Source organism: Onychostruthus taczanowskii, unplaced genomic scaffold, assembly GCF_017590055.1.
Source record: "Onychostruthus taczanowskii isolate IOZ18803 unplaced genomic scaffold, ASM1759005v1 scaffold111, whole genome shotgun sequence".
In the NCBI taxonomy this organism is placed as follows: Eukaryota; Metazoa; Chordata; class Aves; order Passeriformes; family Passeridae; genus Onychostruthus; species Onychostruthus taczanowskii.
This window is the reverse complement of record NW_024497741.1, coordinates 1477597-1493657: the sequence shown is the minus strand read 5'-3', so window position 1 is coordinate 1493657 and position 16061 is coordinate 1477597. Positions and strand designations below refer to the sequence as shown.

The window sequence follows — 16061 nt, the reverse complement described above, 5'->3', positions numbered from 1 at the left end:
AAGGTAATCTGAACCAAAAGAACTTGCAGGGCACCCGTGAAACCAAGGTAATGACAAGACAGCACTATCTCCTGTAGTATTGCATTTTATTTAAATGGTATGCTCTGTCTCACCCCTCCAAAATGTATGGTACATCCCAAGCCTGTGGTCCTGCCCTGAACCATCATTTATCTGTAATCCCATTGGCCCAAGTCTGATTCCGCGCTCACTTCAATTTCCCTCTTGAACTGCGTGAGCGAGACCAGTCGCTCTCTTAGACCTTTCTCCTCTCTTAGCCTTCCTCCCCTCCCCTAAGCTCTCCCTCCCCCTCCTTCCCTCTCCCCCTTCCCCCGCAGTAACCATGCTGTTCCCGAACCGCAACAAATGGCGCCCAACGTGCAGCTAGAGCACCGACAGCCCTGAGACAAAAATGGACCGTGCCAGCACAGTGCAGATCCCCGCAGAACACCGCTTCCCCGCCGCCTTCGACACCGTGGGGCAGCTGTGCAGGGCTGCAGCCGCGGCGCCGGGCGACCCCTCCACCACCGCCCAGAGGCCCCACAAGACACCGCGCTGCCAGCCCATCACCGCCGCGCAGAACGCACCCAGCCCACCACCGCTCGCAGCACCGCGCCACATGTCGCCACATGGCCTCTCAGAGCCGCTGCCACCGGGAGCCACTGCCGCAGCAGGGCTGACCCCAGCGTCCCCTGCCCTGAGACTTTTATCCCAAAACCCTCTAACCTTTTTATCATTCTTACCCAATACCTGTCCTCTCTCCACCTGCTCCCTGTCCCCATGAAGTAGTTTTTACAATTATGCTTTTCTAGTTTGTGTGTGCTCATATTGCAGATTGTCCTGTTTTCAGTTTTAGAAAGCAGGGGCCTGTCAGGTCACAAGGGTGGATCCGACGAGAAGCAGTTTCAGATTGTTTCTTGAATAGCGAGGGTTCAGACAGTATTAGACTGCTGAATCATGATCGCTGTTGGGTTTACGCTATCCTCAGTAGGTTCTGAGGGTGACTGATAACCTAAAATGGTGTCCAGGAAAGTATTTTGGCGGTTTTTGTGGTGAATGCTCCCTGAGTATAGGTAGTAGCTGAAACCAAATTTCTTTTTTTCTTTTTGCTTTTCTTTTAATGACCTAAAACCAGGGCTCTTCTGGATTAAACTGGTTGGAAAGTGAAAGCCCTGAGAGAGGGAGCAAAGTCGGCACCTCAGCCTAAACTGGGGGCTGTGGTGGTCCAAAAAGCCAGTTGGAAAAGGTTAGACACCATTGGGCTAGTCACGCTGAAAAGGCCAATCCCAAAATTCTCCTATGAGCTTAGTGCCGAAGGAAGCAATCGCTCATGCTTTAAATTTGCTTAAGATCTGCAATATGGACCCACATAACCTGTTTATTACAATTGAATGCTCATTTTATCTTTGCTGCCTACCACCAAAAGCAAACATCATATCCAATGCTACAAAACTGCATAATTATTGCTTCATTTTTTAAATTGTTAATTATCATATTTCTCTTTATCTTTCTAACGAAAAAAGGGTGAGGTGTAGTATTGCATTTTATTTAAATGGTATGCTCTGTCTCACCCCTCCAAAATGTATGGTATATGCCAAGCCTGTGGTCCTGCCCTGAACCATCATGTACCTGTAATCCCATTGGCCCAAGTCTGATTCTGTGCCCACTTTCAATCAACCTCTTAAACCGTGCCAGCAAGACCAGTCGCTCTCTTAGACCTTTGTCCTCTCTTAGCCTTCCTCCCCTCTTGGCCCTTCCATCCCCTAAACTCTCCCTCCCCCTCCTTCCCTCTCCCTTCTCCCTCAGCAGCCATGCTTTCCCCAGGGATGGGACCCCAAATAAACCCCCATTTAATTAGCATCCTCAGAAGCCGTGTGGAGTCTCCTTGCCTACCCGCAGCTGCCAGCGAACTCACAGCTTAGGGGGCCCTCCGGGGACACCGCGGGGTGCCCCCCACAAAACAAACTGCAACAATCTCCCAGTCACTCTGTGATTCCCAGTGCCACTCCATTGTGGCAGCAGCCAGGCTCTCCATGGCTGACAGGAGGGCTGGCTACCAACAGCCTGTAGGGACAGGGTACAGAGAATCCACAGCCAACGGGAAGTGAGCTGGAAGAATGGCTCAACTGAGCACTGACAAATTCCTTCTGAATGTTTTGTTGTTTTTTTTTTTTGGTGGAAGAGCCATTACAGAAAGTCATGGCTTTTGCCAAGGAGCTTGTTTCAAGGAGCTGCTGCCAGTGCCCCAGTGCCACCACCATGCCTGACTGGCCTTGCCTGGCCCAGTGCTCCATGAGAGCTCCCCAGGGCCATCAGCCCCCATCCCAGCTGGGCCAGACTCCAGCTTGGCACAGCCCTGCCCTCCCACGGCCCACATCCTGAGCCAGCCTCACCCATCACCACAGTGCCCGGGGCTGCCTCAGTGCCCTTGGCTGCAACTGCCCTGGCTGGGGTGGCAGAACAGCCCTGGCTGCGACAGACTCAGGGGCACAGTGGCAGGGGGCTGCTGCAGAGGTTGGACAATCTCTTAGACCATCTCTGATGTCAGTTTAAGTGTGAGTCATTATCCTGTAGTACAGAAGCAGATGAAGAAAGGCCTTTTTTGAGAGTCATTCTTTATTCATCAACTACAACCTCATCAAATGGAAAGAAGAGTGTCATCTACCCTAAAACCCATCGCTCTTTTCCCAAGGGCAAAGATTTCTGATACACTTGAAGACATACCCTTAAAAGAAAAAAATGAAGCTACTTGCGACAATGTTAGCACCATGAAAATAGCTACAGATCACTCAAATGCAGTCCAAATCTTAGAGCTTAATTTCTTTTAATCTCAGAATCGGTGACAAGAGGGAATTCATGCAGATCTCAAAGTATAAACCTTCAAACGTATTTTTCTTCATCTCAAAACAACCACTAACTATATAAAAGGACAAGTTTATGAGTAAGGAATAACTACAGTGGCCAAAAAATGAGAAAGACTCTAGTTTAAGGAGGTCTTTTCATCTAGTGATCCTTTCTAAAAATGCAGTCCAGAAGGTTAGAACCCCTTTGAAAGGCTAAATAAGAATTTATATCCACATATGTATTTATATCCATAATGCAACATATCCAGCAAGACAGATGTAAGAACATCCCACATTTTTCAAGATCATCATGGGAATCCCTTGCCCTAAACCAAAGCTGGTTCATTTTCCATTGGCTGCTGCAGCACAAGGATTATGAGCCACCACCCTGCCCTCTGGGAAGGGAGTTGCCATCCTGTAAGTGCTCAAAACACCTAGGAATATGGCACTTGAGAAAGTAATTTAGTTGTGAACGTTGTGATGGTGCTGGATTGACAGCTGGACTTGATGATCTTAAAGGTGTTTTCCAACCTTAATGATTCTGTGAATCCGAATGTGTAAGTTTCAACACATGTAGCCTCTTCCAAGTAGTTTTCCTGGGCATGAAGTGACAAGACTACCATTGTCCAAGCCCTCTGTCAATAGGGTGCATCCAGCAGCAGACAGCACCATGACATCAATGGGAAGAATCACAAGCCCACAACTACATGCTGACCCCTAGCACTGCATACCTACAGGTGCTCCCTACTCAGATGCTAGCCACCACCTACCTTTCCAAAAAACGCAGAGATGACCACATGCACTGGATAGGTAGACTTTCCACAACAGTGAATTTTGTAAGTAACTTTAAAGAAAAAAAAATTCTCATTTTTTCCTTGAATTTAATCTTTCATACACACCCACCACCCTGCCATATGTAATCAGAAATGAATCACAGTTATAACAGCAGCTGCTTTAAATCTTTTACTGCTTTTTCTTCACTAGAAATAACACCTTCATTTGTGCCCACTGATGGGCTTGCAGTATCTTTTATGTCAGTCCAATAACCTTCCTGTCCAACACACAATTTATTGCCCCTCTCCATACAGACACATACACAGTATTCTTCCTCTGTGTATCCCTCTCCAACATGATTTTGGCATCCTTACAGTGTGCCTCATTGACTACACTTCAACTTGCCCAGTTTTCAGGTGCATAGTTACAGCTTTGTATTGCTTGCTGAATAGAGGTTGCTTGGATTTGTTCTTTATCCTTAACACCACGTATGGTTTGTCAATACAGGTCATGTGAATCCCTCATGTTATCCAAGAAAGCAGAATCAAAAGCATGTTTTCTCTAATGTTACATGAACACCAGTTGTTTTCAAAGAAAATAGTCCAAGAGTAATTTATACAGACACAAAATCAGCTGTGGAGCTTTCCAAGCCTATTCTCCTGTAGTCTGTCAGTCAAGAAACTCTGCCTTAATTTTTAAATTATCTTTTCAGGTATGAGTTCATCCATTTTCACACAAAGTTAACATCCTGTTCTTTAAAGAATATGAAGAAGGAGCTTGGATAAGCTCCTAGAAATAATGTCTTGCTATAAGGAACTGAGATGTCAAATGACAGTATATTCATGCATCTGTATTAGCCATGCGTTCCTTTTGAGTTAATCTGTTGTGTTTTCTAATACCATGCCAAATTTTTGGCAGTACTCAAAAGAATGAGGTATTTCAGTGATTATTACCTCTAGTCAGGATGTGTAACTGTATCCATGATTACCTACCCTTTTAGAAATACCTTGTATTTCCAAATTGCTAAGTCCATCTACTCCAAAATTTTTGAAGCTTCAGCACAGGAGGGAAGCAAAACTCTTATGAGCACTAACATGTAAGAGACATTTCCAGTTTGTTTTAAATCTAGGCCATCCAGGACAACTTCCTGCGACCTAGCAGTCAATGCAGAGTTTTTGAGTCAATTCCACCATTAGCATCCTCATTAGACTGAGCAGAGAGGTTGATTTCCTTTCTAGGCTGACTTAAAGGTGCAGACATGGAAACTGTTTGCTGCCCTGTTTCTGAGATGTGGACTAAAGGACATTAGTATCTGTAGGAACTGATCTACTTTAAATGACCCCATCTACACCTACAAGGCGAAAACACTAATTTTATGCAGTAACACATCTAGGAGCAAATATGTTTTTTCTCTGTAAAGGGCTAGGCAAATGTCTATGGAGAAGACACTAATCTGCAGTGCTTACAGACTTTCCTGTCCCAAGTACTGAGTAAAACAGATTCTCTTTATAAAAGCAGAGGAAAAAACAGTGTTGGTTTTTTTCTCCTGTAAAGTCTATCTAAATACCAGGTTATTCCCCAAATGCATGTTTAAGGCAGAGGTATGAGCAAAAGAGGCAAGGGAACATGGCAAGATAGCTAAGCTGCACTAAATTTTTTAATCAACAAGGCTGTCATATGCACTTTGCTCTCTCCAATGATGATGGAAGCAGGAAAATGTGCTCTAAAGCCATTAAAACACATGTCCTAAAAAGCACATGTAGATGAATTTGTAAGATGTATCAGATATGAAGCCTTTGCACAATTCACTTAGCAAAACTTCAAGACTTTAAGTCATCCTGTAAAGGTAAAGGCTTTGCAAAGTAGTAATGTACATCTTAGAGATGTATTTATCATATCTCCCTGAAAGTGTTGTGATACTGTCATTATAAGTAACTTCTACGTAGAATGCAAGAACAGATTATATAAATATGCATTCTTTCCCAATATTTTTCATGGTTATGCAAGTCAAAAGCTGATGACATAAATAAGAACAAAGCATATCAACATCGCTTTATCCACTTAAAGAATTCGGGCCAGATATTTCTGAAGCAGAATCTGACATAAGTGACTAAGTAGCTTTCATACTTTTCTTACTCTAGAACTTTTAAATGTCGACATCAATCTAGTAAAATGAAAGCCTTCAGATTCTACTCAGAATTTGAACTAAGAGCTCCTGCACTGTTAGGTGGTACCATGTATATGGCCCTCTTTTATGGCCCAGCCTGACCCAAGAGCTCCTCCTCCAGGCTCCTTGCTGCTGGTATGCTGCCTTCCCATCTGACTGTCCATGCCCTTGGGAACAGAAAATACTAGAAACTACTTCAAATATTTGCTTAAACTTCGTCAATGTAGCAAGATAGCTGAACATGGTCTTATCAGCTTCTTCCTGAGAGCATTCTGTTAGACAGCAGCATGTTCTTCAAAGATGGCAACTTATGGCACACTGTTTCAGAGAAACACTCTGGAAGGTCATAAAAGCTATTTTCATTGTCTAAATACAACTTGAAGAGGATCTGCTGTGCTCTTTCAGCAAGGAACATTCTTAATATTTTGTCCTTAGGTCTAGGCTTAAGAACAGGGTTTGGAGGGCATAGAAAATGAAGGAAATAGTAGCACTAATTGCCTCTATATTTGAGGACTTCAACATTAACTTCTGCTTAGATTACCCTTCTATTTCTGCCACCCTAAAACATAACTCTAACATAGCATCCTAACAGTAAGAAGTGCTCTTACATGCGAGGTCAAATTTTCTGGTTGCTGAACTACATGGATAAAGGACGATTGGATCCTAGGAAGAAAGTTACCCAAATCAGGAACATCCAGCTGCAGCAATACTAGGATATTCGCACATCCAAAGACCTCCAAAAAACCAAGAGCAGAAACAAGAGTGCCTCTGTGTATTACACAACAGTTCCTGGCAAGATTACTGAGCTAACAAGGGAAAGCACCACTCAGAACCACCCCACTCCTAAAGAAAGAAAGAGCACACCAATTAAGTCTGAGGCAGGAGTGACCAGAAATGAAGGGCTTAGGTTGAGTTACTGACACATACTGGCTTGTAATAGTAGTTGCTTGCTCTCTCTCTCTCTCCTTTTCAATTATGCTTTCCCTATCCTGGCAGCAATTTGTTCTCTTATTCTTTCTGCACTCTATAACTAGGTCAAAAAGCTTGGATCCCACATTTGCTCATGGATGACATCTTTTTAAACAAACATATTGAATTACCCATGGACCTGCTTAGCCAGGTGCTCTTTGTGAAGGAAAAGTATTTCAGCAACTGCCCCAAGACCTCCTATTCATTTCTCACATCCCAGTACCTCAGGACTTCTATTACTGCCTTGATGTTTGTGACAGACACTTGTTTCCTCAACCGGATTTCATTAGAACTCTTCAGTGCTACAAGTTACCAGTTTAAAAATCAGGGTATCAAATCATATGGTTGGGAATTTTCTCACCCACCAAAAGAGTGATTTGCAATATAGTTTAACAGGAAATAACACAAAGTGGCAGCAAGCCATCTGTTCTAACCGCTATGTTCAAGTTAACAGCTATTTTGGATTTCAACAAAGGAAGTCACTTAAAGCTATTAACATTGCAAGGCTGCTTTTTTTTTTTTTTTTTTTTCTCCCAGGGCATCTAAGCACCCACTATTTTTATTAAATGGAACAGGAACAACAGGAAGTGGACATCCCTGAAGAAGAGGCAGAAAACAAAAAATCTGGGACACAAACAGCACTGTGTTGCATAGCTATGCCAGTCACTTATCTCCTGGCACAGAAGTCAAGCTAGACCTTTCCCAGTTTGTCAAAACCTGCACACAAGCAAGGCAGCAACACCACACATATATGCAGTGACTGACTGCAGACTGAGGACATACTCAACCATCTAATACACTGCCAACAGCTTCCAGCACATCTGGGTCTTGAGTGCATTTCTGGGATGAAGTATCAGTTAGCCCGTCTGTGCTCAAGATTAATTCTAGGGATGGAAACAATGCTTTTTAAAGACATAAGTTTAACATTGAGGCTGGGAAGGCAAAGGCAGTAGTAAGCAATCTATTCAAAAGAAAAAAGGGTATTTTCTACTTGGAGGTAAAGAGACCACAAGCTTTATAAGTGCCTCTTTATTTTTTCTCTTGGGAGCTTTAGCTCACTCAGTAACTAACTCAAACTTTTTCGTCCTCCACACACACCCCTTCATGAAGGGGCAGTCTCCCAAACCAAACAGCGTGACACCAGGTTTGACCCTAGTCTGATTCAAGAATTTATCTCCAGCATCAATGAGGCTGAAGTCTGATGAGATATTTGTCTCTTGGCATCAGATGATGTCAAGTACTCACCCCCAAACAAACCTTGAGATTTTGACGAAAAGGCCATGCTCCAAAGTTTTGGTGCTAACCAGAGGTAACTTCTATCTGGGTCTCAGGAAAACCTATTGTTTTTCATCTCAGAGCCTAAAAAGAAAGGATCTTACATCCAACATATTTGAACTGAGAATACAGTTTTCTTGGTGCTCTATCTAACCCTGTATTTCTTGCTTGTATTCCAGAAGGGGCTGAAAGACATGCTGCCACTGCAAGGAACCTCAGTGGAGACCTTTTCCGCAACAAGTATAGATACAAACTTTTGTATCAGAATGAAGCAACAATGGTGCCAGCACAAGTATGTTTAGCGTGACTCTGATGATGATATCTGCAAGGCCTAAAGCCAGTGAATGTACAAACTAGATTTATAAGAGTCCAGTTATATACAATGCAGTTGTTTCCACAGCTTGGAATTTGAGTAGTCAAAAATAAAAATATCACAGATAGTACATGTTTCCCACATATCAAATCACAACACTACCTCAACTTCTGCCAAACCAAATCACCATTCTATGAAGAGCATGCAGCATCTATCATCACCATCACAATCAACACAACTAAAGAGCAGAAGTAACCTCTTCTGCCTCTATTAGTGGAGGAAATACTCACAGCAATATCCATACACCTTCCTCAAGAGACATCTGCATTGTTCTTGTCAACCATAAATCTAACTCCTTTATTTCAAAGGAAATATGAATACCTGAATTAACAGGTCATCAACTCAATTCCTTTCCAAACCAGTATTAAAGCACTAATCCCAGTTCTGCCTGTGTTAAAAAGGATATTACTACAAAGCAATAATACGAAGTAATAAGCCAACAAAGGCAGGTAAACTAAATGATAGTCAATGCTGAAATATTATCACATCATGAAGCTTATAGTCCAGAACATCATCTTAGATATGCTTATGAATAAGAACCTTCAACAGAACTCCGGAGTTCTTTACAGAGGCACATAATAAGGATTTTTAAACATTTTACAAGGTTCAGCTATTTATAGTGGCAAACATAGCTCCTATTTGCACATCTGTCAGAAATACAACTGAACTTTCTCTGGGCTCCAGTGCTAGTTCTACCTTCCTCCCGAACCATCCAAAGCCGCTTCTTCAGATGGGTTCCTACCTACCCCACTGCACAAATTTCAGCACACTACCCTGAGTGCAGCAGCACTCTTCGGCATTTACTTTTAACAGCCAAATGAAGGAATTAAATACTACCAAAAAAAAAAAAAAAAAAAAGGCAACCTTAGGACAGGTAAACTGTCAACTCAATTGACAGCAATCATGCTATCCTATTCTGAGATGCACATGTTGAAACATGTTGAATTTTACATCCCAGCTTTTCATAACCATTAACCTGCTCTTGCAGTGCCTTGCTGCTCTGCTACACAGTCAACTTGGCTGTCGAGGCCTGCAGATCTATTATATGTTATAATGGCTCCCTCGGCGAGCCAGCGGTGTAACTTGCCACCCAAGGCACTCCACGAAGATCGCCGTGCTATGCACTGCTGCTGTAGGTCGCGCTGTGTCATTTCACCACTCTCTTCGTGAGAGATTTGACCAGATTCCCTCTGGCCAAAAGCCACGCAAGGAGGGTTAAATTTAGGGACTGCTGCATAGAAAAACCTGCAGCCAGGGGGAATCCCAGTCCCAATCCCAGAGCCCTAGTGCACAGCGCAGGGCAGGTGACCCGCAGCGCCCTGACCAGCGGCTTTCCCCACCTGTGAGCGGGGACGAGGAGCCAGCCATACACCACACCGGAGCGGAGCCACGGCGGGGGGCCTGGACACCCACCCTGCTCGGGGAAGCGCCTGTCCTCATTCCGCGGGGAACCCTGAGCTGCCGGCGGTCGGGGCACCGCCACAGCCCGCCGGGCTGGTAATGCCTGTGACTAAGCACACGCGGCCCTCCCGCTCCCCGCCCCGGCCGGGCTCTCCGCACCGGCGCGCCCAGCCGGGGGCACCAGCGGCCGGACAGCGGGACCGCTCCCGGGAAGGGGCCGGGCAGAAGGCACATGCCGTGCTCCCCCCGCGAGGCCCGGCGCCGGGCAGCAGCCCAAGCGGCAGCCGGGCCCGTGTACGGGTTTCTCTCCCGTGACCCGAGCCTGGGGGCCGCGCTCCGCGCACCCCCCGCAAGCATCCCCACGGCCGCCCGGGCCCGCCGCCCCCGGCCCCAGCAGCCCGCTCTCCTCGTACCACTGCCATCCTTGAAATGAGGGGGTGGGACGTCTCGCAGCGACCGGGTCCATCCCCCCTTCTCCGCTTCCTCCTCCTCCTCCTCCTCCATAGGGCCGGAGCCGCCCGGGACGGCGCTGCCACCGCAGACCTGCCGCTGCCGCCGCCGCTCCGCCGGGATGGCCGCCGCCCGGGGAGCGCGGCGCCGGGCCGCCCTGCTTCGCGGGCTCGATACCGCCAGGCGCCCCTGGTCTTCCTCGTCGTCGTCCTCGTCCTGGGAAGAGGCGGCGGAGCGGGAGTCCGCCGAGGTACTGTAGAAGGGGTTCCCGCTGCTGTCCTGGCCCGACTCCCCGAAGACGTCGTCGGAGATCTGCAAGCTCTCGTAGCGGGATCGGGCCGCCTCCAGCAGCGATAGCGCCTTCCTGCGCGCCGGCCCGCCGCCGCCCTCCGCCATCATCTCGGCCGCCGCCAGCAGCCGCCCGCGCTCCCCTTGGCCCGGCTCGGCCGGGTCCTGCGGCCGCAGGCAGCAGCCCAGCAGCAGGAGCGGCTCGGGCACGGCGGCGGGCAGGCACCGAGTAGGGGAAGCCCCACCGCCGCCGCCACCGGGGCTGAGCCCTGCCTCCCGCTCCCGCCCGCACCACCCGCCCCTGTGTGTGTGCAGGGACATGGGGGGAAGGAGCCAGCTCAACATCTCCAAGTACCACATCCAGCCAATTGCCGCGGCACTCTGCGCTCGGGAGGTGGGGTTATATGGGCGCCGCGAGCCAGCGCGGGCCGCCCACCGCCCGCCCCTCGCCCGCCTCCGCTCCGCCCATTTAAAACCACAGCGCCGGCTGCTGCGGGGCCACTGCTGCGCCCCGGTGCCGGCAGTGGGTCTCTAAGCCCAGCGCCGCTCCAGCTCCCCGGCCTGGCCCCGGGCCTCGCCCCATGTCCCGGCCCCCGGTCCCGGCCCCATGATCCTGGCCGGAGCTGTTCGCTGCCGCGGTGCTGAACCGGTGCAGGACAGAGGCAGGAGCGCTGGCCTCGGTGCCTGCGGGTCCCTCAGTAGAGCCCGCCGTGCGGGGAGAGGCTGAAGGGCTCCCGCGGGCTGCGGGGACAAAGGCGCCGAGGTGTTAACCCGCTGGGACCCAGCCCCGACAGCGTGGCCACACAGCCCGTCATGCAGGACAGCGTGAGCGGTGGGGCCGTCGTGTCGCTTCCCCAAAGTAAGACGCAGCTCCAGCGCCGGAGCAGCCCGTGAAGAAAAGCGGGGAAGGTGCTGGAGCACAGGACTGTGGGACACCTGGCACCTGGCAGGCCCTACCACCCGGCTGGGGGTCCATGGAGACTTTGACTGGCCTTAGGGGACACACACATGCTCCTGCCTGACCAGCTCTCTGCAGGTGTGGGGCTCAGCGCCTCCAGAGCGTACTTCGGTTTCTCAAGTGAGTAGAGTGAAGTGGCCATTCTTCCAAATCGCCAGCAATTTAAAAGCAATATCATGGCACAAGAAAAACGAGGGAAGTGAAAACACCCGAGCCCTGACTGGGTTAGTTAAACATGATTCAGAACTATCTCTGGAGTCATCTAAGGATTTCATACAGCAGCTGATGCCCCTGGTTGTGCAGCAGTCAGAATGGTCTCTCTGATGTTACAGGAATGTTTGAAATCTCTGATCAAGATTTATTATTTGCTGTTGGGCATCCCACTGTGCTGGTTACTGTACAAACACTTATTAGGTCGACAGTCCTTCCCTCCCTTGTCAACAGCCATAGCAGCTGTTGAGCCTACCCTTTCACAGCACTGCTTTCAAAATAAACAGTAATCGGATTCGGGGGGGGGGGGGGGGGGGGGGGGGGGTGCAGCTAATTTGCAATTTTTGATGCAAACTTTCAGTGCAGGTTGGTCCAAAGATCTGTTAGTGCTACAGATTTAACAAATTTTATAACACTGAATGTTTCTGTCTTTTAAAAAGGAAGATTAATGACCTTCTGATGATTCTCAAGGACTCTAGCACAACATGGAAAATTATAAAAGCTGGACTGTGTATGTACTTAAAAGACCAACCTTATGTTCTACTCAGATATTTTTTAATTGCAATGGCTTCATTAAAACGTTAAAGTTCTATATGATGTATACAGGAAAATCCAGAGAAAAGAATCCATCTTCTGCCTACTTAAGTAAATAGTGTATTTTGAGGGATGAGATTTAAGTTTCATTTCTACTTTCAAAATGTCAAAACTGTCTTGCTGATTATGTTAAAAAATCTATATGTTTATATACAAACTTTGTTTTAATTGCAAGCTCAGCCAACTTAACCTGTGAGCTGAACATTGCACTGTCTTCATTTCATCTCACTGGTCACCAGAAATCATAGCTCTGTAGGCCAAGCTATCCTTTTAATTGATCCATGTCACCCTTTGTCTTCAGAATACTGTGATGGGAAGGCACGAGTGGATGTCATAAGAACCTTTCTTGCTGATAATGATGAGTGATCATCTTGAACCTCATGAATCCTCTTAGCTAGGTTGCGATGTAGAAAGCCACAGACTTCTTCACAAATGTTGTCTGTTTTATAGCTGTTCTCATGAAACAAAAAAATAGGGATGGCCTTTGTTGACCTTCTCACACAATGGTTTTTAAGACTGAAAAAAAGCCACTTTAAATATGTTGACATGTTCTTTGTAGTACAGACATTGAAACAAACTTTTTATTTTTACAAGAATGGAGGTGTCCATCCAGGTGATGTAGAATTCACCTCAGCATTCAGGTTCTATGGAAGTGTCCATGGATGGACACCATCCATGTCTCAAATGTCAAATGTCTTCAAATTTGCTGATTCTTTTCTGTGAAACACAACAGCTGGAAGGACTGCTCCAAAGCCCAGGACAGAAAGAGAAGGTTTTTTTCAGAATGGGCTTCCAGTAAAATAATGGATGGGAACTGTCCAGAGACCGAAGAAGCCCACATAGCCCTCTCTAGCTGCTGGTTGCAGCAAAGACAGTGTCTCCCAACTCGTGCATGCTTTGCGCCAAAAACAGGCTCCCATCCCAGCTGGCTGATGCACACTGCCAGAACCTTCCCACCTCATGGCCAAAACTTCAATTTTCATTTTTTTAAGAGAGTGATGCACACAAGAGCTCTGGGAGGAGACCACTGCATTGATAGAGGGAGGTGGGACTAACCCTTTCATCTACCAATCCAACATGACGTTTTAATGACGGAGTCTGCTCCCATGCACACACATGCAGGTTTTGTTGATGGAAATTTCCCCTCTTTCAGCATAGTCTATACGATGACAAGTCCTTCTTCTTCCTGTCCCACAAGCAGAGAAACTGCTTTAGTCTCTCATGCATGCATGGGAAGATTACTTTTCTCAGGCAGGACTATAGAGGTTACCACACAGGGCTGCATGCCTAAGGTTTTGGCTTGCCTTATGGTCTAAGACTTAGCTTTTCATATGTACCCCTCTGACCATCCACAGAAGCTACTGACTGGACTACTGTAACCCAAAACGAGTATTCTGGATTGTGAAAATTGCCATGTATGGCATGCTAGTAGTCATTTGATCCCAAATGATTGCAGAGGCACAGAGATATGATAGATGGTTCTAAAAATGTTTACATAAGTTCACTGGGTTTTTATGAACAGTCAAGAAAACCATCACTAGGGGTGGTTTGCAGTTGAAAGATCTAATTATATAAACCTAATGGAACATTATAAACATAGCTGTGTTTTCTCTTTAATCACGTAAACTTGTGTTTAGTTGCTAGAAAACACTACTGGAGTAAATGGACTTTTGTAGCCATGGCAACCTGTGGTTCCACTTTTAATTTGTCTACAGAGAAAATGTTTGGTGTTATTTTCCTTGAAGTTTTCTAGTTTTATTGCAACAGCAAAGATGCCTTCTGCACACTCCTTCTGACCCTGACAATCTTCATGGTTAAGACTGTGATAGTGGGAAATACTGTGTTTCTCAATTCTCAGTAACTTATTTTTCACAGTTAACTCTTTGAGGAAGGGTCTTGTGGCATCTTCCACCATATTTACACTGTCAAACCTTGGCCTAGATCCAACAGAATATTGACATTTCTGTCTCCTACCTAAGCTTCCTCACTCTGATTTCATAGAGTTTGTAGACCCAAGCCGTGGTGTATGCCTGATCCTTTCATAACACAAATACACCAATATGGAATAATATTTAATCAGATTACAAAATTATTCTTTTCTAATAGCTTGTTCTGAAAATGCAGCCTGTAATCTGAATTTCAAACTGTCTTCCATCTCCAAGCCCCACTGAAAGGAGTCAGAGTTGAATTGCTTATCCAAGGTGAGGCCAATAGGCTTCCGTTCCCTCTTCTGTTATTGCATAGCCTCAGAGGAACAGAAAAACTTGGGAAAAAAGCTTCATCAAGACTGAAAACAATAATGAATTGGAGCCAGTGGATCATTTCCTCCCAAGCCCCTGAGAAGAGGGTAGGGAGGGACTGTCCCATCCCTGGCAGAGGTTATGGATCGGTCTGGTTCTCAAGTACATCACCGTTTGGTGTCCCTGCTTTGCAGGGAAGAAAGCTCTATGACCACAGCCAGTCCTATTACAATGCTCTGCACACCCTCCACAAAGGCTTCTGTTCTATGTCTTGCTGCATGGCACAGGGAAAAGGAGCTCAGCAGGGATTGATCCACCACTGTCCTGCCCTGTGAAATATACTGCTTTCTGCAGGTTGTTGTGGAGCTGTTTCTCATCCACCCTGCAACTCTCCTGTTGGAAGTAACATTGATAATACATGTGGATTGTGTTTTTTTTCTTTTAAATTAATTATTTAGAGCACATGGCATGTTGAATACAATAAAAATGCTTGTCTAGGTATTTCTTTTTTGCTTTCTGTTTTCCAACTGCTTTGTGTTGTTTGAACCCTGTATTTCTTGGATTGATGCTTAACATTTCCCAAGTATGGTGTTGACCTAAAACTCAAGGAGTAAAGCAAGCTGCTGTTTTCACAAGAGAGAAATGGAACAAATATGATTTTTTTTTTCTTATAGTATGAGAGGGAGAGATGATTTTTGACTCTTCTAATACTGAAGCAAAAGTGCACTGAAATTTAAAATTTAGAAGAAAAATTTCAGTGCTTCAGTGATGAACAATTTTCATTTTCACATTAAGAGCCTTTTGAAACCACATTTTTGTGCATGCCCAGTACATTTTTAGCAAAAGCTGTATTATGAACAAGACTCACCTAAGCTCCAAAGGGAGAGATAAGGTGTGTTGCTCATGCATGCATGAAAAATCTGTTTAAGCTGTTTAATCAATAATTTATGGAGGGTCCATAGGGTGTTCTGCAATGGTCTGCAGAAACCCTTCCTTCCTCTGTGGTGGGGGTGTAGGAGAAGCTGAATGCAGTTGGCCAGAGCAGAGCAGTGCTGTCACTCAAAAATCAGAGTGCTGTAGGGCTGGACTTGCTTTTCCATTGAAAACCATGCAATTTTGAAATGCACTTTTGGAAGGGCTGACCCCATGCACAGTAAGGCAGAGCCTCAGGGGAGCACTGTTAAAGGTTGCAGTGCTTAAGCCACTGCTCTACAACAGCCTGTGTCCCTTGCAGTGTAGATCAGGTTTAGCTTTTGATCAGCGTGGGAGCTGAACCTAGAAAGTCCCTGGGACTGGTAGTATGGAACCATCTGGAGGCTCTTTGTTTAGCTAGTTAATTCTATTAAAGCACACTACAGGATTATGAAGTTTGCGGGACTTGATGCCCAAAGTTAGTGACAGGAACTTAGTTCCTTGTGACCTACAACTCACAGTCAGCTCTGAGAGAACACTCCTTATCATGCAAATCACACATGCAAAGCTACCTGAATTTCTACCATCTACAACCCTGTTGGCTGCAAAT

General features: G+C 46.2%; 1 protein-coding gene across 1 annotated transcript in view; it reads right to left on the bottom strand.

The window, feature by feature from the left end:
* Positions 1-11197, bottom strand: part of PGBD5 (piggyBac transposable element derived 5) — a 70600-nt gene extending 59403 nt beyond the window's left edge. The window contains exon 1 of the mRNA XM_041424401.1: positions 10213-11197. Within this exon, the coding sequence (XP_041280335.1) occupies positions 10213-10897 (685 nt within the window). The 5' untranslated portion in view covers positions 10898-11197. The remainder of the gene's footprint in view (positions 1-10212) is intronic.
* Between the last annotated feature and the right edge of the window lie 4864 nt (positions 11198-16061).